At 40.1% G+C, this 23537-nt stretch overlaps 1 protein-coding gene across 2 annotated transcripts in view; it reads right to left on the bottom strand.

Annotated features, from left to right (window-relative positions):
* Positions 1–23537, bottom strand: part of CTNNA1 (catenin alpha 1) — a 182993-nt gene that overhangs the window by 26783 nt on the left and 132673 nt on the right. For both annotated transcript variants that reach the window (XM_059174693.1, XM_059174694.1), the window contains exon 10: positions 5856–5948. In XM_059174693.1, coding sequence (XP_059030676.1) covers positions 5856–5948 — 93 coding nt within the window. The remainder of the gene's footprint in view (positions 1–5855; positions 5949–23537) is intronic.

Genomic DNA, 23537 nt, shown 5'->3' with positions numbered 1-23537 from the left:
TTTGGTAGAGGGGAAGAAGAGATTATTCTACTTAACACAGTCTCCTGAGGAGTATTTCTGCTTTTATCCTTCCCAACAAAAGTCATGGAGACTGTGTTCAAACCTACGTTAAATCATGTCAATCCTGTATTCAAAATCCTTCAATGGCTTCCCATGTCACTCAGAGTAAAGAGCCAAAGGCCTTACCATGGCCCTAAAAGGCCCTAAACCACATGAACTCATTTCACCCCCTTCCTCAAAGCCTCTGCGCTTGCTATTCGCTCTACCTGCAGTGCTCTCCCCTCAGATACTCTCCACGGCTTGCTGGGTCATCTCCTCCAGGTCTATGCTTCTAAATCACATTCTCAGTGACATCTTTCCTGACCTTCCCGTACTATCTAACACACACATGAGAATTTGTGGGATGCAGCTAAAGCAGTGCTTTAAGACAGATTTATAGCATTAAATGTTTAAGTGTGACATTAGAAAAGAACCTACCAAATCAATTATCTCAACGTTTTGAACTTCAGAAACTAGAGAAAGAAGGGCAAATTAAACACAAAGCAAGTAGAAGGAAAAGCAGAGTAGTAACTGATACAACATAAATTACCAAACCTCACTCAAGAAGAAACAGCCATGAATTTGAATCTGTAACAGAAACTGAATTGTTAAAAACCTTCCCATACAGAAAACTATAGGTCAAAAGACTTCATTGGTAAATTATCCCCAACATTTAAAGGACTAATACCTATTACACAGACTTCAAGAAAACAAAAGAGAAGGAAACACTCTCCAAATGTTAGGATATGGAAATCAGATTCTATGAGGAAAGAGAAGAGACCAGTATCCAAACACAAGCCCTACAAGGAGAGTGCAGCCCCTCTGGTGGCCTGTTACTGCACAGCCCTGTCAGAGTGAGTGGAAGTGGGATGGGGGCGGGCAAGGGACAGAAACATAGTCAGAAGCATGTCCTTCAAGGTCCTCTGTGAAAATGCTTTGAAAGAAAAGATTAGACAATATCAAAAGTGGAAGAATGAGCTGGTTCAAAGACAGATGGTCCTCTCATTGTGAAATAATAGATGAGTGAGAGCTGAGGTCATGGTACCGTGGCCTGTATGCCTTGAATGCTCCTTTAAGAGCTATATATTTTCTCACCACGATAGGCCAGGCCTGTGTGGGTTTGTGCTTATTTGATGCTTGTTAAGCCTGTCAGCCACAAAAATGATCAGCGTTCCCAGAAGCACAAAGGAAAAAGCAGCAATATGGAAGATAGAACTAAGGAGGCACAAGAAAGAATAGGCAATTTTAGAAGTTATTTCTCTAGTTAGTGAGAAGTACAAAAGAAAGAAAAAAGAAAGAAATGCAGATAAACATTGGCTTCAAATACTTAATTCAACCTTGTGTAGATTTCCAAGAAAGGACACACATTAAAACCAGGCTCTATGAATTATTAAAGGGCCGATCTGTATTAACCTAAATGTACAATGCTCATTCTCGCAAATGAAGTAAGAAAAATAAAATATTAAGTGAGATCATCTCCAAAATGCCTTCCTACAATTTTAAAGACTCAATTGTCAGAAACATTCTTCTTTTGCTTTTTCCTTTTTCTTCCCCCTAGCCAGCAACAAGCAAACTAACAAGTGAAATATCCTAAGCAGCTACCATGGACTAAGACTTGGGAGCCTTCACAAACAAGACATGTCAAAAATATGTGGGGTACAGACTGAGACCTTTCCTCAAAACAGCTGGGCTTTTTCCTTATAAAAGCATGTGAGATTAGGGCTCTGTGTTCAGATGGAAGCAGGTCTTGCTCCTGATGAAGAGAGAGTGCAGCCACAGAGTAGAAGGCAGTGCAGGCAGAGACCTACTTCGTTTCTTACAATAGCAGATCAGCAAAAAATGCAGGTGCATTTTTTTAATCCCCCAAGCAATGAAAAAAAGCCACTTTCAGGTTACTTCCTCCTCAACTTTAATAAATCTCAAATATTTGAACTTAATGTTGTTTAGATGCTAAGAAGTGAGTACTTCAGATTAGCTCCCCTTTCCAAAAGTTAATTTGCCCTTGGGTGGACTGAAAAGTAGGGAAGGAAAGCTCCTCTAGAGGCTCCATCTATCATCTCTCCCCTTTAGAAAGAAAAATAAGGTCTAGGAACCAACTGTAAACTGCACGTGGGGGCCAGAGAAAAGCAGCCCCCAGGGAAGTTACACAAGGAGGGCATCCCCAGCACAGGGACTGGATTCCTAAATGTGAGAGCCTATGTGTGAGACACAAAAAAAAACCTGGAAACGCCCCACAAGGTACTCCATCCTGGGGCCAGATACCGACAGCAGCCTCACCACAAAGAAAGATACACTCTAATAAAAACCCCATCTTAAACTCCTGGTGAACTACCTCGCCTAGTTGATTAACTTGCCTAGACTCTGTTTTTGTTTTGTTTTGTTTTTAAAGATTTTATTTATTTATTTGACAGTAGATGGAGAGGCAGGCAGAGAGAGAGAGAGAGAGAGAGAGGGAAGCAGGCTCCTTGCTGAGCAGAGAGCCCGATGCGGGACTCGATCCCAGGACCCTGAGATCATGACCTGAGCCAAAGACAGCGGCTTAACCCACTGAGCCACCCAGGCATCCCGCCTAGACTCTGTTTATCCACAAACCAGTGACTATGGAAAGGAACACCTCAGTGCTAGGGCCCTTGTGCTAGAGATCACTGCCCAAATAAGGATGAAGAGTAAAGAAAAGGCTCCAATGAAGGCCTTCCTCCCCAGAGGGATGGCCACCTGCATCTTTGAAGAAGAGGCCCTTTGGGCATGCAACACATGGGCCAGAGTAAGCCAGATGCAGTCCCAGAAGAGTTAACAATACTCCAAGATTTTCAAAACTTTCTCATTAGTTACCTATCATTTAAAAAGGAGACCTGAGAAATAAATCTGAATTGCTGACTTCTCTTTAAAAATAAGGAAAGGAGGGGGCGCCTGGGTGGCTCAGGTCATGATCCCACGGTCCTAGGATCAAGCCCCGTATCACATCAGGATCCCTGCTCAACGGTGAGCCTGCTTCTCTCTCTCCCACTCCCCCTGCTTGTGTTCCCTCTCTTGCTGTTTCTGTGTCAAATAAATAGATAAAATCTTAAATAATAATAATAATAATGAAAGGAGGGATGCCTGGGTGACTCAGTCAGTTAAGCGTCTGCCTTCAGCTCAGGTCATGATCTTGATGCAAGCCCCGCTTCGGACTCACTGCTCAGCGGGAAATCTGCTTCTCACTCTCTCTCTGTCCTACTCATGCCTTCTCTCTCTCTCTCAAATAAACAAAATCATTTTTAGAAATAAATAAAAATAACAAAAGGAGGGGCGCCTGGGTGGCTCAGTCAGTTGGGCATCTGCCTTCAGCTTGGGTCATGATCCCAGGGTCCTGGAATTGAGTCCCGCATGGGGCTCCCTGCTCAGCAGGAAGCCTGATTCTCCCTCTTCCTCTGCCTGCCACTCCCCCTGCTTGTGCTCTCTCTCTCTGACAAACATGTCAATAAAATCCTTTCAAAAATCAAAAATAATAGGGGCGCCTGGGTGGTTCAGGGTGTTAAAGCCTCTGCTTTCGGCTCAGATCATGATCCCAGGGTTCTGGGATCAAGCCCCGCATTGGGCTCTCTGCTCAGGAGGAAGCCTGCTTTCCCTCCCTGCCTTCTCTGTCTGCCTCTCTGCCTACTTGCAATCTCTGTCAAATAAAGTCTTTTAAAATAAAATTAAAAATTAAAATTAAAAAGAAAGGACCTGGCAACAATGGTCTGGAGTGGAAGTGCCCTGCCTCATGTAGAAACACCACATAGTACTCAGTCTGTCACTGTCATGCCTGCAAACGTCAGCTCCATTTGCCTCAAGGAGCCTGCTCAGTCTGGCTTCTGAGGAGGAGTAGAAATGAGCCTAGGCCAGGGTCTAAGAGAGAAGAAACATACCTAGAGAAATGTTTTTTAAAGTTTTTTTTTTTAAATTTATTTATTTTTTGACAGAGATCACAAGTAGGCAGAAAGGCAGGCAGAGAGAGAGGAGGAAGCAGGCTCCCTGCTGAGCAGAGAGCCTGATGTGGGGCTTGATCCCAGAACCCTGAGATTATGACCTGAGCCGAAGGCAGAGACTTCACCCACTGAGCTACCCAGGTGCCCCCTAGAGAAATGCTTTTATCCAGAACACACACTCATACCAAGTGTGGTCTGGGCACTGTTCTAGGCCTACTTCCCTTGAGGGTGTGTCCTAGTAGAAGAAAGGACTACCCAAGAGAGAAGCAATGATCTTGATAGCAAACGCAAACCAGCACACCACAGCCCAGACACACATGATTTATGCACACTATTGTTTCATTAGATCTACTAGACTCTCCAAGTGGTTTTTCTCCTAGGCGTTAAGATCATTTATATAAATAATCTTGGTAAGTGTGATCTGCGTATGTTACCATCTGTTTCAGCTGATATGTGAAAGCATTGTCACTTTTGAAGCATTTCAAAACCAAATGGAGAACTAAAGACATTAAAAACAAAGTGCTGATAGGGTAAAATGGCAAACTTGAAGAAAAGAGGCCAAATCTTAGAAATCTACTTCAAATTTACTTCGTAAAATTTGGTTATCATGAACTTTCTACATGTGACCGAATCCACTGTGTTTCCATCTTTATAGTTACCAGATTCCCACCAGATTTCACAACGGGATTAAAACTGTGGAGATGTCCATCCCGTAGCATGGATTTACTTCATGGCCCATCACACTGCTGTTTAGACAAAGCAAGTCTCATTGGCACATTACATCCACATGGGTAAGAGGAGAAGAAAGAACAAATTCCCTAACTAACCTGTGCACCAGTCAGGATCCCAGATAAACAACCAGGTATTACTTACCATGGTGGCCTATCCTGAGTATCAGGAATTGTTTAGATAAACAAGACCTCAACATATTTTAACACTGGCTGCAGACCTAACACAGAAACTTCATTCCTGGGACCTGTCTTCTGTTACTCCAGTTCCTCTGTTTTGTTTCCTTCTATCTGTGGCCACTGCCATCTGGCAGGACATCTCGAGAGTGAATGTAAATCCTCAGAGTATGCCAATAAGGCAGTCTCTACGTAGGAAATCAGAGGCAGCGTCTTCCATGGGAAACAGCACTTATACTGCTTAAGAACACCTGTGGCTGTCAAAGAGCTTCAGGCACAGACACAGTGTTCCCCTCACAGGAGGCAGGCAACACAATGGGCATTTAACAAAGTTACTATTCTTCTATGTGCTTCTAAGTCTTTTTCCAGATGCTTAACCTAGCCTAATCGGCAGTCTTCCAATATGCCATTATAAATGGAGAAAAGTTCTCAAGCTTTTAATTCAGTAGCTGGCTGAATTACATTATTAATATCTGTATCAGGATGTACTTTAGGACATTACAGAGTAACAATTCTAGCTCTTGAATCTTGTTCCCTCCAACAAAGAGATCCAAATCCCAGGCATTAAGGAGGAGCACAGGCGGATGGCTATTTCTAGAGTCAGGCTCATGAGGCACCTACCCTAACTGCGGGACTGCCAGATGTTACAAATGGCCCTCTCTCAAGGAGTGTGCAGATCAAATAGTGTGGTCACTACCCCTTCCATTTGCCAGCTTTTAAAAGACACTATGCATTTTTAATGAAGGGCAAGAGGATAGTAACATGTGATGCCCCAGGGAAATGTCACTTGAAGTTAAACACAAATTTCTCCAACTACATGAATTCTGGATCAGTGTTTTGTACCCCAAGACTTCAATGTAAAGTCCTAAAAACAAAACAAAACAAAACAAACAAAAAACCCTCATTTTCACCCTAACTGAAATCCAGTTGGGTGGTACCATAAACATTCCCAGCCATACCTTACCTGAGGACAGAGGGCTTCCAGCTGGCTTGCTGACATTCGAACAAGTTTTACACCTTCTTCATTGTTTGAGATGGAACAGGCCAAGTTGGCAACCTAGGAGAAGGAACACCATAAAAAGATCTTTGAAGGTTTTTCTTTTGAAGGCTGAAGAAAACACACGTATACCTACTCCCAGCCCTGATCTTCTACAGAACACACGCCAAGAGCACCAATGGTGTTTTATTTCTCACAGATTGATTACGTACTTCTGAGGACAAACAGATTTTTAAAAAATCTCTGTGCCATTGTACATACCTGTAACAAAGGCCACACTTTAAGCTGGTGGCAAAAGCTTAGAAATGTCAAGGCGTGTAACTCAAGGTTTTACATGTGCTCGAATCTGCCTGAACAGCAGCTTCAGAAAGAGGTTCTCGTGGTGTGGACAACATGAGAAAAGCTAAAGAACCAAGGGCATCGGGAAAGAATAGTTGGTATCCTCAAATAAAAATATACTATGCAGCTGTTCTTGAAGAAAATAAATAGAGATTCTGAGTTGCTATTCTCATGTGACAGGTGAATGGATGCTTATTAAGCCAAAAGGAGTTTTACTTGAACATAAAGCTATTTTTCACATAAGGAAATAGTATTAAGACAATATCAAGATGTGCCCAAGGCCATCTTCCTCAGAAGCATACAAAGTAACAGGGCTGATGTTCCACGGTTAAGAGCAGAACTGTCCTTCGAGTGGGTTCTCGAAAGCACTGACAGCTGGCCTCTTTCCTGAATGGTATCGCTTCATTTGAAATAAAATCCTATCCTTCCCTATCTGAGTATCTCTGTGACACTGCTCATGTATCCAGAAACCACCTTTCCAGGCTGTGTCATACTAGCTCTCCTGTGGACTGCCGGGGCTGAAAAGGCTACTCTGGAGCAACTATGAGGGCTGTGATCACTTACCCCTGTTTCTAAATGAACAAGCTTGCCAATACCATTAGCAATGCTAAGGACCAAATGAATACACAGTGCTAAGACACATCATTCCCCCAGTTGCAAATTGAGTTATGAATGACAAAGGTGTAGGCAGCTGAATATCAGAGGCACTTTCTGGGAGCTTAAATGCCAGAGTAAACAAGGGCAAGGGCAATAACCTTTGATTTTCACTCCTCCACCCAACATAAGCACATAAAGGCATAAGAAAAATTACATATTATTACGGCAGTTGTTTGCAGTAGTATGGTTAGGGATTATCAGCTTTCTGTAAGACTGCTATCAGAATCCTAACCATAAGAAACAAAAGAACTAACATGCAATTTAAAATATAACATGTAAGGAAGTGAAAAATTAAGTCAGATCCTTAAAGTTCGGGGACTTCAAAATCCCATAAAGAAATCCCATTTATACTCCCCCTAAAGATTACAATTCCACTTTCTAGTATCATCTGGATCTAGGCAAAGAGACACTCATCTTCATGATCATAATACATAGCTAGAGTTGACTGTAGACTTCTATTAGTTTGTTTCAAGTTACTGCAGAACCACCCAGGTGACTCAGCCAGTTAAGCATCTGACACTTGATTTTGGCTTAGATCGTGATCTCAGGGTTGTGAGATGGAGCCCCAAGTTGGGCTAAGTGCTCGGAGCAGAGTCTGCTTAAGATTCTCTAGAGAGAGAATCCTTCTGCCCCTTCCTCCATTTTCTCCCTCTCTTAAAAAATTATTGCAAAATATGACCAAAACTATATTTTATAGAATACAAAACTCCTAAAAAACCTAATCCCTCAAATGTAGAATTGATGATGCTACAGTGAAGGAAAAAGCTTAAATCAGATGTGTTCATGAATCTGTAACTCCCATTGCTTCAATTCTTTTAAGAAGGCATTTTGAAAAACAAATATAAAATTTGAGGTTCATCACTGAATTAGTAGTTTGGGACTAACAAAGATTCCTGGTGAGGTGAGCATACTAAGACCTAGCACTCTTGCCCCACTCCTGCCATCTGGGAGGCCAGCCAAGTGTTAAATTCAGGAAGGTCTGTCACTGTGTTTCTATCTTCTACTGTCTAGTCAAATTTTATTTCAATTTGTACTCACCAATTTAATGAATCTGTAAAAACTAGAAAAACACTTAAATTAAGACACAAAGATTATGTAAACTATCACCTACTGCAGATCAGACACCTGAGGATGGTGTGTGGCTGAGGCTGAAATGGGTAACTTCTGTAAATCATCTTTCCTGTCTCCTGATACAACACTGAACAACATAAAGGTTATGAAGACTTGTTCTTTCTTTTAAAACATTACTTGAGATGCTTTCTGATATACTGCTGAAGCAGTTATGCTCTACATGAGTACACTGCCTGTTTCAGGAGGCCACCCTGCCTGGCTGAGGAGGAAGAAGCGGGCGCCTGTCACTGACAGTCTTCTCCAGATGAATGAGCTTCTATTCACCCTCCAGGGACAGGGCTACTCACTTCTAACAATGATAAATGTGCAAATGCAACATCTCAACCATAGCTCTCTGAGAAGCTGAGAGGCTAACCTCATATACTAGTGCCAGGCTTGAAGACAGTGAAAGCTGAGAGTGAGAGGACAGGCTTTCTAAATGTCTCCTGGGGCTCTAAAACTTTGGGAGAACAACTGATTCTGAGACTGAAGAAGATCTGGAAGTTTGAATTAAAAATACTCAGAGCAGCTCGCTTGTAGAGAACCTTGTTAGAGTGCTACACAGTACCTCTAGATTTGTGCTGAGAAAAAATGACTGCATCTCTGCCATCATGGTAACTTGTGTATTAACAACTTAGTCTTTCATTCCTGCTAATCCAAGAAGTGGGCTTAAACTGACACTATGACCACTAGCTTTGAAATCATGAAGGCCTCTTGAATGGTTGATGCCTCCACTGCGTAAATCTGCACCTCACAGAAGAGCAGAACATTTCAGAAAACCAGCAACTCCCTGATTTTAAATTTAAAAAAAAAAAAAAAAAAAAAGCTCTGGACTTTTGCTAGTTTCAGGAGTAGTGCAGTAACAATCTGTGCTGTGGAGAAAGAAAAAAATCTCAAAGCCAGGCTGTATCAGTCAACAAATATGACATCTGCACATTGCAGAAAAGACTTCAAACATTTAGGAAAACCCTACCTTTATACTAGATTTTCTTTTCTGGAGTAAAATTTATGAAGTTCCCTAGTGGAAAAATACCCCATTTAGACAGTACTTTTTCTATTATAACATGTGTTGATGACTTTAAGTGAAGTTGAAATTTGTTTAAACTCAAGCACAAGTTGTCCCCACTGTCATGAGTAACTGCTTCTCGCTGATATTTGGCTAAGTTGCTCCACTGCCCCTTACTCTGGACCGTGTGAATAAATTAAGATTTCTTTTTGTTCTTGGTAATAAATTAATCATTTATTAATGACCCAACAGCCTACGCCCACTTGGTCAGAGTAAAACAAGTGAGAAGAACTTTGGAAAAGGCAGCTTTAAAGTGCATAGTGATACCACAATCATAATGCTGAAGAGGAGGAAGTTCAAAACCTAACAAACAACTACTTGCCATTGAGGCTTTTTTTCATCAAGCAACCACCTGAATTTTCCTCTTTAAAATGGCTGAGTCTGAACTCTCAAAAAAGAGGAAAAAATAACAAGAATTCAACTTTCCAAGTCTGTCATGCATTAAGTAGTCCCAACTGTACATCATATAAATTTCAGAACCACTCAAATTTCTACCATTTACTCCCAAATCTACAAGGGAAATGATGATGGAACAGAGGATAAGCTATCAAAAAATGAAGCATGCATGGATGATAGAAAAATTCCAAACTGGATTGTGGTAATGGCTGCATACTTCCGTAAATTTAGTAAAAAAAAAAAAAAAAAAAAAAAAAAATCACTGAATTGTACAGTTAAAAGGGGTGAAGGTGAAATTTTACAGTCTGTAATTTATACCTCAAAAATTTTGTTGTTAAGGCAGAGCCAACCTGGTAATTAATTAAGGAAAATTATCAGAGGCTAGATATGAGAAAGCAAAAATTCAAAGAGGAAAACACAAGCACTGAAAACAGTGTTTATACAAGGGTGGGGAATAGAGAAATGGAGTATGCGCCATTGTGTGATCAGAATTTGGGTTTTTAGTGGACCAACAACACCACTGCCCTCAGAAGGTAAATGCCTCGGATCTAGTCATATATTAGTGATATGCTTAAGCAACTAGGAGAAGCAAATATAAATGGAAATTTTCCATTTATATTGCCATTTAGATGGAAGAAAACTTAAACCCAGGCCTCAAAGAATTCTCATATGCATAATGCCAGGAATCTGAAATTACAATAAAAAATGCAGAAGTACCCAAGGAGATAAGCTATCTTGGGCAGGAGTAAGCAAAACAATTGTGTATCAGATCCATAATGAAGGCAGATACTCAAATGACCAAAACCAGAGTATTAAAAAGTGTTTTGTTTTGTTTTGTTTTTTTAAGATTTTATTTATTTGAGAGAGAGCATGAGAGGCGAGAAGGTCAGAGAGAGAAGCAGACTCCCCATGGAGTTGGGAGCCCGATGCGGGACTCGATCCCGGGACTCCGGGACCGTGACCTGAGCCGAAGGCAGTCGCTCAACCAACGGAGCCACCCAGGTGCCCCTAAAAAGTGTTTCTTATGTTAACAGAAATAAAAGAAAGTATACAATGGAAAAATGCACTAAAAATTGACCAGGCAATGGAACAAATAATCTTAAAATTTATATGGAACCAGAAAAGACCTCGAATAGCAAAAGGAATATTGAAAAAGAAAGCCAAAGTTGGTGGCATCACAATTCCAGACTTCAAGCTCTATTCCAAAGCTGTGATCATCAAGACAGCATGGTACTGGCACAAAAACAGACACATAGATCAATGAAACAGAATAGGGAGCCCAGAAATAGACCCTCAACTCTATGGTCAACTCATCTTCGACAAAGCAGGAAAGAATGTCCAATGGAAAAAAGACAGCCTCTTCAATAAATGGTGTTGGGAAAATTGGACAGCCACATGCAGAAAAATGAAATTGGACCATTTCCCTACACCACACACGAAAATAGACTCAAAATGGATAAAGGACCTCAATGTACGAAAGGAATCCATCAAAATCCTTGAGGAGAACACAGGCAGCAACCTCTTCAACCTCAGCCGCAGCAACATCTTTCTAGGAACATCGCCAAAGGCAAGGGAAGCAAGGGCAAAAATGAACTATTGGGATTTCATCAAGATCAAAAGCTTTTGCACAGCAAGGAAATAGTTAACAAAACCAAGAGACAACTGACAGAATGGGAGAAGATATTTGCAAAGGACATATCAGATAAAGGGTTAGTGTCCAAAATCTATAAAGAACTTAGCAAACTCAACACCCAAAGAACAAATAATCCAATCAAGAAATGGGCAGAAGACATGAACAGACATTTCTACAAAGACATCCAGATGGCCAACAGACACATGAAAAAATGCTCCACATCACTCGGCATCAAGGAAATCCAAATCAAAACCACAATAAGGTATCACCTCACACCAGTCAGAATGGCTAAAATTAACAAGTCAGGAAATGACAGATGCTGGCGAGGATGCGGAGAAAGGGGAACCCGACTACACTGTTGGTGGGAATGGAAGCTGGTGCAACCACTCTGGAAAACAGCATGGAGGTTCCTCAAAATGTTGAAAATAAGACAAACCATAAGTGACTCTTAATCTCACAAAACAAACTGAGGGTTGCTGGGGGGAGGGGGGTTGGGAAAACAGGGGTGGGGTTATGGACACTGGGGAGAGTATGTGCTATGGTGAGTGCTGTGAAGTGTGTAAACCTGGCGATTCACATACCTGTACCCCGGGGGATAAAAATATATTATATAGTTTATTAAAAAAAAAAAAAAAGAATAGAAGTAGTAACTGGAAAAAAAAAATGTTGAAAATAGAGCTACCCTATGACCCAGCAATTGCACTACTGGGTATCTGCCCTAAAGATACAAAGGGTAGTGATCCGAAGGGGCATGTGCACCTGAATGTTTATAGCAGCAAAGTCTACAATAGCCAAACTATGGAAAGAACCTAGATGTCCATCAACAGATGAATGGATAAAGAAGATGTGGTATATATACACAATGGAATACTATGCAGCCATCAAAAGAAATGAAATCTTGCCATTTGCGACGACGTGGATGGAACTAGAGGGTATCGTGCTTAGCGAAATAAGTCAGTTGGAGAAAGACAACTATTATATGATCTCCCTGATATGAGAAAGTGGAGATGCAACATGGGGGGTTAAGAGGTTATGTTAAGAATAAATGAAACAAGATGGGATTGGGAGGGAGACAAACCATAAGTGACTCTTAATCTCATAAAACAAACTGAGGGTTGCTGGGGGGAGGGGCGTTGGGAGAGGAGGTGGGGTTATGGACACTGGGGAGGGTGGACACTGCTATGGTGAGTTCTGTGACGTGTTTAAACCTGGTGATTCACAGACCTGTACCCCTGGGGATAAAAATATATGTTTATAAAAAATAAAAAATTGAAAAAAAAAAATAAAGACCAGGCATACTGGAGAAGGATCAAAGTAGAACTTAGTAACTTCCACACCTTCTAGAAGTCTAGAGTAATACTGACTAAATACTGATGGAAAGAAAATTACTAACCTATCAAGTTAAACTGAAGAAATTATTCAGAAAAACCAAGAAATTTTCATGATAAGGAAACCATACACAAAAACAAGAGATGTGCAATTAGACTGAAAGAGACTACTATTCAACTATGAAGGATACAGAAGGAAACACAGAGAATGGGAAAGGAGCAATAGTGAAAGAGATTTTGGTTAAACAATTTTAAGAGTGAAGGAAATATAAATTTTACATTTGAGAAGACCAATTTTAAGCAGGGTGAATAAAAAGAAATCCAAACCTGGACATAATACAGCGAAGCTTTACAACAACAAAGATAAGATTTTTAAAACAGCCACAAAGTTAATACAAATTATTCACAAAAAGTAAGCTCAGTGAGACTGAATGCTGACTTCTCAAGAGCAACAACTAGAAGCCAGAAACGGGGAAAAAGTACCTTCAAATCACTTGGCAGGGGAGCAGACATGGCGAGATCATCCTAGGACTGTACACTCAATGAAATTATTTTTCCTAGATTTGGTGCACAATAAAGACATTAAGAAAAACAACCTAAGAGCATTTACTCCAGAAAGAACTTCCCTACCCCAACTAAAGCAGTTTCTAAGAAAAATGTTTCAGGAAAAAGGGAAGTAATTCCAGACGGAGGGTTTAAAAACATGCAAGAAGTAATGAGAAGCAATGAAAATTATGTCTCAGGTCTATTTAAGCAAAGTTGAAAAAATGAATACAGCAACACTAATGGGGCTAAAACTTAACCAAAGTATTGGACAACAGTGATATTTAAGTTGGAGAATGATGGAAGTGGAAGCATTCTAAGATTCTGACATTGTTTCAGAAGAGGAAAAGCTACTGATTAACCTCAACCTCTGAGTTAAACATGCATGCTCTAATATCCGCAGTTACTACTAATAAAACAGAGTTTACAACTTCCAAACAAGAAGGGATAAAAATAGGTGAGAGGACTCAATCAATCCAAAAGAGGAAAGATAATCAGAAACAGAGAAGGAGGGATAGAAACAGAGGGTAAAGAAGAAGAGAACAAAATGCAATGTTAAAAATGAATCCATATGTCTTACTGGTAATAAAATGTGTATGTACAAAATTCACTAATTAACTGGGAAAAAAAAAAAAAAACCCTGCTAAACTGAGTAACAATAAGTAAACATATGCTCTTTATAAAATACATTTAAAACATAAACAAAGACTGTACAATATTTTAAAAAAGAAAGAGGGCACCTGGGTGGCTCAGTCATTAGTTATGACTTAACTAAATTAATTAACATTAATTAAACTCCCCCTTTCTTTGCTTGTCTGCCTGATTGTGATATTTCTCTCTCTGTGTCAAATAAATAAATAAATAAAAGCTTTAAAAAAAAAAAAAAAAAAAAAAAAGGCTTTCATCGTAAATCACCACCCAAATGATACAGTAATCATTTCCATTTACTTGGTTATCATATGGACCACTAAAGTTCCCTATTTCTATATAACTGCCTGAATAATCTATCAGTACAGATAGGGTGTCTGCCTAAACATTAGCTCATCAGCTCTACTGAGGAGCAGACAGTAAGTCCTATACTCTTCTGGAGCAGGATGAAGATTGGGCGTGCTTCCTTTGTCATTCCTATCAATGTTCCAAGAGAAAAGAATATTGATGTTTCTTGAGAACAAGGTTCATCTACTGTCTTCTCTAGACCATTCCAAAATCTGACTACGTAGTTAAGTTTAGCAAAAAACACTAGTTTGGGGTATGAGGTGTTAAAATAGTACACACAAGACACTTCTGTTTTGCAGACTCACGCTTATGAACTTGCAGAACTTTGAAAATGTGGGAAGACCAAGCTCAATAGGCTTAGTAAATTCTTTTGGAATCCAAAGTCAGCATTCCCCCGAAGAACACCAACTTCTTTAAACATGCTACAGTCCTAGAAAACTGAAGCTTCATTTAATTTGCTATTTACAAGAATTTCAGTCTACAGTATTATACAGAAGCACTGAGAAAATGCTGAAGATGTCACAGGTGGATCATATAAGGTTAGTATTCTATTCAAATACTCCTCACAGAGCCTTCTTCAAGGCTACTTTACTGCGCATTATCAGCTAAACCACAGAACATAAGTAATAATGCAGATCATTCAATCTGCAGTAAAAATATACATTTCAAGCCAATAAAGTCCTAGATAATGGGAAATACTTTGGGGTATGGATAGTACACAGGGCAGTGCAACAAGTAGTGATAATCCAACTCAAAAGCATACCAATTACATTTACTTATTGGCTAGTTTGTTTGTTTAAGATTTTATTCATCCATTTTTGAGAGAGAGAGACAGAGAGACAGACAGAGAGAGGAGGAGGAGGCAGAGGGAGAATCAGGCTCCCTAGTGAGCAGGGTCCAATGCAGGACCTGATTCCAGGACCCTGGGATCATGACCTGAGTGGAAGGGAGACATTTAACTGACTGAGACACCCAGGGACCCTACTTTTTGGTTAATACACAAAACAATGAACAAGATGTATCTCACTGAAGCAAGTTCATTATATTAAGAGACCCATTTTAATGCAATGTCTACAGTTGGGGGAAAGGGATACTAAGTGATACATAGTTTTTTATAGGTAAGATTTCATGAATGGCACCTTCCCAATTTCACTCTTAATTTATGAAATTGAAAAAGAACTCAGAAGAAAGCAAAATTAAAAGGGAAAACATTGCTCCTTAGTTATTAGGCTGCTCACAGCCAAAGGAGCTAGGCAAAGAATGAAGCAATTAAAAAAGGACACATGGGTGTTGCCTTATTGACAAAAAGGTTACAAAATAATTTTTTTTTACCTCAATACATTTTAAATTGAAGAGAAACATATGGAAATCATTAACCTGATATGGGAGAAAGAGTCAAGTATAAAAGGTGTTATCATCACCCAGAAGCATAGCCTTGCCCTCTCATAACAAGATGAAAGAAAAGCCCTCAGTGCTATGAGGTAGAGCAGAATATGGTGAAAAGAAGCAACATCCAGCTCACCACCCTCAGCTCTTGGTCCCTAACTCAGTGACCTTGGGAACACACCTCTATGCACCTTTTGCATTAAAAAAAGGGACTTCAATACCTTGTGGTAATGGATTTCACTGACAAATGTGATATGAGATAGGCAGAGGTCCTAGCCAAAACCGGAGAAAAGAAGTCAAGAACAACTTCACCGGAAACACTCCATTATTTGCTTTTTCAAATAAAACAGAGTATAACTGAGTGAGTATCCAATTGGCAGCCAGTCCTAAACATCCTTCCGGACATTGACTGTGTGCACACAGAGAGACTGGAAAAACCTTAAGAGTCAGTATATGGTTTCTATTCTTTAAACCAATCTTGTATTTCCATAATGTGATATCCAAAGAAGGCACCACAAAAGCTTTCCATTTTTAAGTGTGTGTTATCCCTAATACCACTCAGAAACTATTTATATATTTGAAGCAACTTTACATGACACCCCAAATTAAAGCATAACCTTTTTATACTATTTTACTTGGTCTGGAAAGAAAATGTTTCTATTAAAGCAATAAATAAGACTTCCAAAAACCAAGTTAGCAAGTGCCAACACATCTGCTCCAATTTTATTTTGGTCATGTATTTAAACGCTACTTAAACAGTTTTAGCTCAGCTTCCATTTAAAATGCTGATAAAATGGATAACTTTTTTCACATATCATCTCAGCATCATTTGTATCACATTATACAAAATAAACAGACTATATAAATTATTTTGATTGTCTTTCTTGCTCTCTAGTAGAACATAACTCTTATGGGGGTGAGGATTTTTGTTCCATTCTTTACTACCTCCCTAATGCCTAGAACAATGACTGGGACATATCAGAACACTATATCTGTCATAAGAATCAATCACAATTTTTTTTCTCCCTCAACTGCAGAAAGTTTGCTTTGGGTTTCTTTTTTTTTTTAACATTTTTATTGTTTTGAGATTTTATTTATTTATTTGAGAGAGAGAGAGAGAGAGAGAGAGAGAAAGAGAGAAGAGCCCGCACAAGCAGGTTGAGCAGCTGGCAGTGGGAGAGGGAGAAGCAGACTCCCCACTGAAGAGAGAGTCCAATGTGGGGCTCAATCCCAGGATGCTAGGATCAAGACCTGAGCTGAAAACAAATGTCCAACCAACTGAGCCCCCTAGGAACCCCCTGCTATAGGTTTTTCAAATGTTTCAGGACCCATTCAACTGTGGCTTTCTAGCTAACAAAAATATTTTTCAAATCAAGTCACCTCATCTTTGAAAGTTTCCAAATTTTCCCGTTTATCTTCATATCCCCCCAAATCTTACAATTCATCCCTTCATGTACACATTATAAAGAATGATGCATTGTGATGCTCTTTTGTATAAACATTACAAATACTCAGGCTCAATATCCATGATGTTGAGTCATAATATACAGCTCTGAATTTCTCAAGGTCTAGTACTGAGACCAGGGAATAAGAATCCTGGGGGACGGTGGTCCAGGGATCTGAAGGTTGAGCAACTTTACTGTTTATTACCTGAGAACTAGTATTCACTTATGTAGTAGTTAGTGAGTACTACTAAGTTTCAGGCACTGTTCTAGGCCCATGTTCTCAAGAAACTTACATTCTATTAGAGTGTGAGGTGGGGAACAGAGAAATAAGAAAACGAAACAGACCTAATAATTTCAAAGAGTGAAAAATGTTACAGAGGCTAAAAAATAGGCAACTGGGTTAAAAAAATGGTGGAAGTTGGAATGGAGGGGATGAGGAATCCATGAGAGCCTCTATGCAGAGGAAATATGTGAACAAAAGACAGGGTGAGAGGATAAGTGGACAGAACATTCCAGGCAGAGGGCCGAGGGAGTGCTGACATGTCTGGGTTCACTTCAGTGCTGAAAAGCGTATTTTCTAATACCCAGTTTAGTAATCACATGTGAGCAGAGTGCATCTAATGCCAAGGAGCAGCTACAGTACAGTAACACCACCCAGGTGTTCATGCAGAAGATTTTTTTAAAAGGGGTGGGTGCAACAGACCACAAAGAGAAAGAGAAAAACCCTGCTCCCACTCGTGTGCACACACGCACACTCTCTCTCTGTAAATAAATAAATCTTAAAGAAGCAGCAGCAGCAGCAAAAGAATAAACGGTTTAGGATTTTATCTCAAGTATGCCTAGAAAGCCACAGATGAATGGGTCCTGAAGCAAAGAAATGATGTGATCTGATTTAAAGGGGTCATGTTGGCTGCTCTACAAAAAGAGACTAGAGAGGGACAAGAGTGCAAGCACAAAAACCAGCAGGGAGGCAGTGGCAGAAGTCCAGTGAGACAGGATGCTCAGACTAGGGAAATGACCATGGAATAAAGAAAGACAATGATATGAGAACTTATAGATTAAATAGGGAACATGAGGTGAAGAAGAAAAATTAAAAATGACTCCTATTAATTTTGGCTTAAAAAACTGGGTGGAATAAAAACCACCCAGAAAAATGGAAAACAAAAAACAAGGCTGTTTATGAAAACATTGTATGTCATAATGAAAGACTAAAACAATCTAAATAACCTAATATCCAGCGGTAGGGGATAAGTTAAATAAATGGACCAGTATGCAATCAACAGAAATACTACAGATGATTACTTCATAACACAATAAAATGGCTCTGATATCGCAAGCAGGAGGAAAACACATTACATCATAACAAATTACGATATCATTTACCTCAAAAAATAAATCAGTGTATCCATTTTGTATATTTTTTTAAAAAGTCAACCCACACATAAATTAAGTGTAAATCTACTCCAAAATGTTACTCCTTTTTCTTTGTGCTTTTATTTTCCAAATTATCTAAAATGAACTCATATTTTTTTATAATATTTTTAAAAGCTGCATTTTTAAATGGCAGTATCCCTAAACCACACCTACCTAAACTGGCATTTTTTTCCCTCCTCAGGTACCTCTTCCATAGGGATGCTTTCAGAAACTCCTGTAGCATCTCTAGTATTGGGATATGAATGCATGAGCAAATGAGTACTATTGCCACAGAGTGACCCCAGATAAACTCTTAACTCATGAGAGTTTTACATTGGGTCTGGATCCCTACTACAACAATTTCACAGCATCCCCAAATGGTTCTGGGAAGAAGCCTGGCTTCCCTGCAGTGCTGAAGAGCACATCCTCTAACACCCACAATCAGACTACCCAATTTAGGGATCTAATGTGAGAGGAGTGCATCTAAGCCCACAAAATGGATATCTGATATATACAACAGCACCCAAATATTTATGGGGAAAATTGGGAGGGAAAATTAACAGATTTTAACAGATAAATTAACAGATTTTAACAGAAAAATTAACACATTAACAGAATCTCCCAGCTGCTTACAAGAATATAAACTATGATTCCTATAGGTATCCCAGTATTAATAGAGTGATCACAGAAATTACCGAAAAGGATGTAAGGAAATAATGTAGACATGTTTTATCCAAATAATTTAGAGAGCAAGATAAAAATAAGGGGATTCTAAACAGGCTGAACTGCCAACTATATACTAAGAATTGTTCAATCAAGAGAATGATTTCTAGGGGCAAGCTATAAGGTTCTTGGAATTTAAAAAATTTTGAGTAGCCACTAAAAACGATGAAATAAGCAAAAGTAATTTGCTAGATTTTTTTTCCTTCCTCCCTTCCCTCGCTCTCTCTCTCTCTTTTTTTTAAAGATTTTATTTATTTATTTGTCAGACAGAAATCACAAGTAGGCAGAGAGGTAGGCAGAGAGAGGAGGAAGCAGACTCCCTGCTAAGGAGAGAACCTGATGCGGGGCTGGATCCCAGGACCCTGGGACCATGACCTGAACCAAAGGCAGAGGCTTTAACCCACTGAGCCACCCAGGCACTCCTCTTTCTTTTTTAAAAATATTTTATCTATTTATTTGAGAGAAAGAGAGATCATGGAGCCTGACTGGGACTTGACCCCAGGACCCTGGGATCACAATCTGAGCCAAAGGCAGACACTTAGCTGACTGAGCCACCCAGATGCCCCTAATTTGCTGTTTTTAATCCCAAGTTATTACATTTTAACATGTAATCAATATAAAAAGCTAATGAGATGTTGTACATTCTTTTCCCATACCACATCTTTGAAATTGGGTTTGTGTTTACACTGACAGCTCCTCTCAATTTACATGTGCACAGCAGTAAAACAAAAAGAGAAAAAGAGCAGCAGCTCCAGAAAAGGAGATTGCTGCTCCCCTTTACTGATAACCAGAGAACCTAGCAAAGTCCCCCTACAGAAGCAATCCACGAAAATATAAATAACAATGCATGTATGTTACAAAGAAGGGGGATTTACAAACCAGAATGAGAATCTATGTTTCTATGAAAAGAAAACCCACTCACTGTGAAGAGATGGACCCAATTCCTGAAGAACAGAAAACCTAGTTCCCAAAGGGGAGAACCTCCAGGGAAAAGAACAATGCAAGAACCAGGTAAGTAAAATGGTAAGTCACTGGGTAAATGGCTACACAGGATGCAGTAAAGCTACAGAAAACAAACACCAGCCTTGTCTTACCTCTTCTATTCTATGTGGCTTTATGGCAGCAGGGCCATCTACCTGAAAACAAGGTATCCCACATTCCTTCAAGATGGGGAGGTGTTGTATAATAAAGAATGTCCAGTCTTTGTCTCAGTTTCCTGAAAGGAAACTTCCATTAAGTTCAGTTAATAACAAGAATGTCTTTGTTATTCAACATGACCCTGAGAGTTTATGCTAATGAGGTAACTCCTGGTGGGCCCTGAGTTCTAGGTGTTGTTCTAGCACATTATCAGACCTCAAGGAGGCCAAGGGAAGCCCCCAAATTTGTAGCCAGTTGGTCAGAAGTGTGAGCAGCCTGGGGACCCTCCAAACTTGTAGCTGGCATTTGAAACGCAGCAGTCACGTGAGGAACGATCAGGGAACTCCTAAATCTAAAGTCACTGGGGTGAGAAGAGCTTGTGGCAGCTTGCACCTACAGTGAGAGCAATCTTGTTGGGGATCATGCCCTTTTACCTGGGGGGGGGTCTATGCTAACTGCAGATGGTTAGCACAGAATTTTACTTCAGTATTTCATTTTATTTTATCTTACTTATTTTTTACTGCAGTATTTTAAAAAGTCAAGCCGATCTGGCAGAATTCTCAGGGACTGCAGAATCTGAGTCCCACCTTTCCAGCTAATATCACTAGCCCTACTCAACTTTCCCACATACTCTTACTTTCCCTAAACGCTCAGGAAAAACTACAAAAGGCCACAAAAACCAAAGTCAGCTGACATTTACTCCAATTTAAAAGGGAACTAATGCAACTAAAAGAAGTAAAGAGATTCAGAGCAACAATCAAAATGAAGTATTTCACCTTTGTTTAAAACAAGGCCCTCGGGGCACCTGGGTGGCTCAATGGGTTAAAACTTCTGCCTTCGGCTGAGGTCATGATCCCAGTGTCCTGGGATCGAGCCCCGCATCGGGCTGTCTGCTCCGCGGAGAGCCTGCTTCCTCCTCTCTCTCTCTCTGCCTGCCTCTCTGCCTACTTGTGATTTCTATCTGTCAAATAAATAAATAAAATTAAAAAAAAAAAAAAAAAAAAAAAAAAAAAAAAAAAAAAAAAAACAAGGCCCTCACTAGTTCAGCGCTCATCATAATGTAAAAGTGCAGGTTAGAGAAGCCTTGTCACTGAAGAATCAAGTTCTGCCTTGAGTCAAGAATTTTAGGCTTTACAACACTTTAAATATTCATTTCCTTTTCAAGCACATGTGCAATTATATACCCTAGTATCTCTATTACCATAAATGCAATTCAACTGTTTGCAGAGTCATACTACGAAGTCTTTAGTTATGCCTTGAGCAATAAAAAGGATGTCATTTATAAGTATGGTGGGGTGAAAGGGGTGAGATAGGGGTCAGAAGTGAGTTGTGATAGAGAACACCAAACTCCAAACTCAAAGGAGCCTTTGGTTAGTGAAGTTCAGAATGAAATAAAAAGTAGAAGCATAAACATGCTCCTGAAGCAAGGTCTACAGAGCCACCAGGTCCACATAATGTTTCCACTGTCCACTGTGCTAGCAAGCTCAAAAGGCACAGCCCTCACTGCTGGAGGACCTTAAGCAAGTTACTTAACCCTCTCTACGCCTCAATTCCCTTACCAAGAAACTTAACCTCTCTACACTTCAATTCTCTTATCAAGAAACACCATATTCACCAGATATGGTGGAAAATGCACCATATCCGCACATGCCTGGTTGCATAGCAAGTGTCAGTTGTGTTGGACGAGTCTGACAGAGCAGGTCCAAATAAAAAGCCCTCCAGCACTAGAGACAAGGGCTTGCCCTCTGAGATTCAGGGACTACAATGAGCCCTTTCCTGTGCCACTACCAGTTACCCTAGGCCTAGGCCAGACAGTGTCCTTGCTTTCTGCATTACAGGCATACTTTCTAATATGTAGGCTACTTACAGGAGTTTGGCTTCCTAAAGGAGGGTTTGGAGGTTAGACCTCATGCTACCATGTGAGTATGGCGAACAAGACTATGCTTAATGGAGACACAAAATGATACTCTTCTGATTTTAATTCCAAATGAATCATTAACTTGAATATAAGACTGACCTATGACCCACAGGTATATGGTCAACTAATCTTTGACAAAGCAGGATAGACTATCCAATGGTAAAAAGGACATTCTCTTTAACAAATGGTGTTGGCAAAAAGGGGACCACTTTCTTACACCAGACACAAAAATAAATTCAGAATGGATGAAGACCTAAATATGAGACAGGAAACCATCAAAATCCTAGAGAACACAGGGAGCAAACTCTTTGACCTTGGCTGCAGCCAAGTTTTTACTAGACACGTCGCCAGAGGCAAAGGAAACAAAAGCAAAAATGAACTACTGGTATTTTATCAAAATAAGAAACTTCTGGACACCAAAGGAAACCAATGAACAAAACTAAGACGTAGCCTACAAATGGGAGAAGATATCTGCAAATGACTTATCTGATAAAGGCTTAGTATCCAAGATCTGTAAGGAGCTTATCAAACTCAACACCCAAAAATGAATAATCCAGTTAAGAAATGGGGAGAAGACATGAACAGACACTTTTCTAAAGTAGACATCCAGATATAGCTTTGGCGCCTGGGTGGGTTAGTCAGCTAAACATCTGACTTCAGCTCAGGTCATGATCTGGGGTCCTGGGATTGGGCCCACAGAGAGGTCCACGCTCAGCAGGCAATGTGCTTCTCCCTCTTCCTCTACCACTCTCCCACTCTCTAGCAAATAAATTATTAAAAAAAAAAAAAAAGCTTTAAAAATAATAAAAAGAAAGGACACCTGGGTGGCTTGATCGGTTAAGTGGATGCCTTTGGCTCAGAGGTCATGATTCCAGGGTTCCCAGATGCAGCCCTGCATGGCATGATGCTCCCTGCTCAGTAAGGAGTCCTGCTTCTCCCTCTGCCCCTCCCCCCACTCTTGCACACACACCAGCCAGAATGCGTTCTCTCAAATAAATAAAATCTTTTTTTAAAAAAAAGATTTTATTTATTTATTTATTTATTTGACAGAGATCACAAATAGGCAGAGAGGCAGGCAGAGAGAGAGGAGGAAGAAGGCTCCCTGCTGAGCAGAGAGGCGGATGTGGGGCTCGATCCCAGGACCCTGAGATCATGACCTGAGCTGGAAGGCAGAGGCTTTAACCCAGTAAGCCACCCAGGTGCCCCAAAATAAATAAAATCTTTAAAAAAAATAGTAAGAAGACATCCAGATGGCTAACAGACACATGAAAAGATGCTCAACGTCACTCATCATTAGGGAAATATGAATCAAAACCATGATGAGGGACGCCTGGGTGGCTCAGTTGGTTAAGCAGCTGCCTTCAGCTCAGGTCATGATCCCAGTGTCCTGGGATTGAGTCCCACATCGGGCTCCTTGCTCCGCGGGGAGCCTGCTTCTCCCTCTGACTCTGCCTGCCACTCTGTCTGCCTGTGCTCACTCTTGCTCTCTCTCTCTGACTAAATAAATAAAATCTTTAAAAAAAAAAAAAAAAAAACCATGATGAGATATACCACCTCAC

Source organism: Mustela lutreola, chromosome 5 (assembly GCF_030435805.1).
Source record: "Mustela lutreola isolate mMusLut2 chromosome 5, mMusLut2.pri, whole genome shotgun sequence".
Lineage (NCBI taxonomy): Eukaryota > Metazoa > Chordata > Mammalia > Carnivora > Mustelidae > Mustela > Mustela lutreola.
Note: the sequence above shows the minus strand (reverse complement) of the source record. Positions and strands in the feature narration are given on the sequence as shown.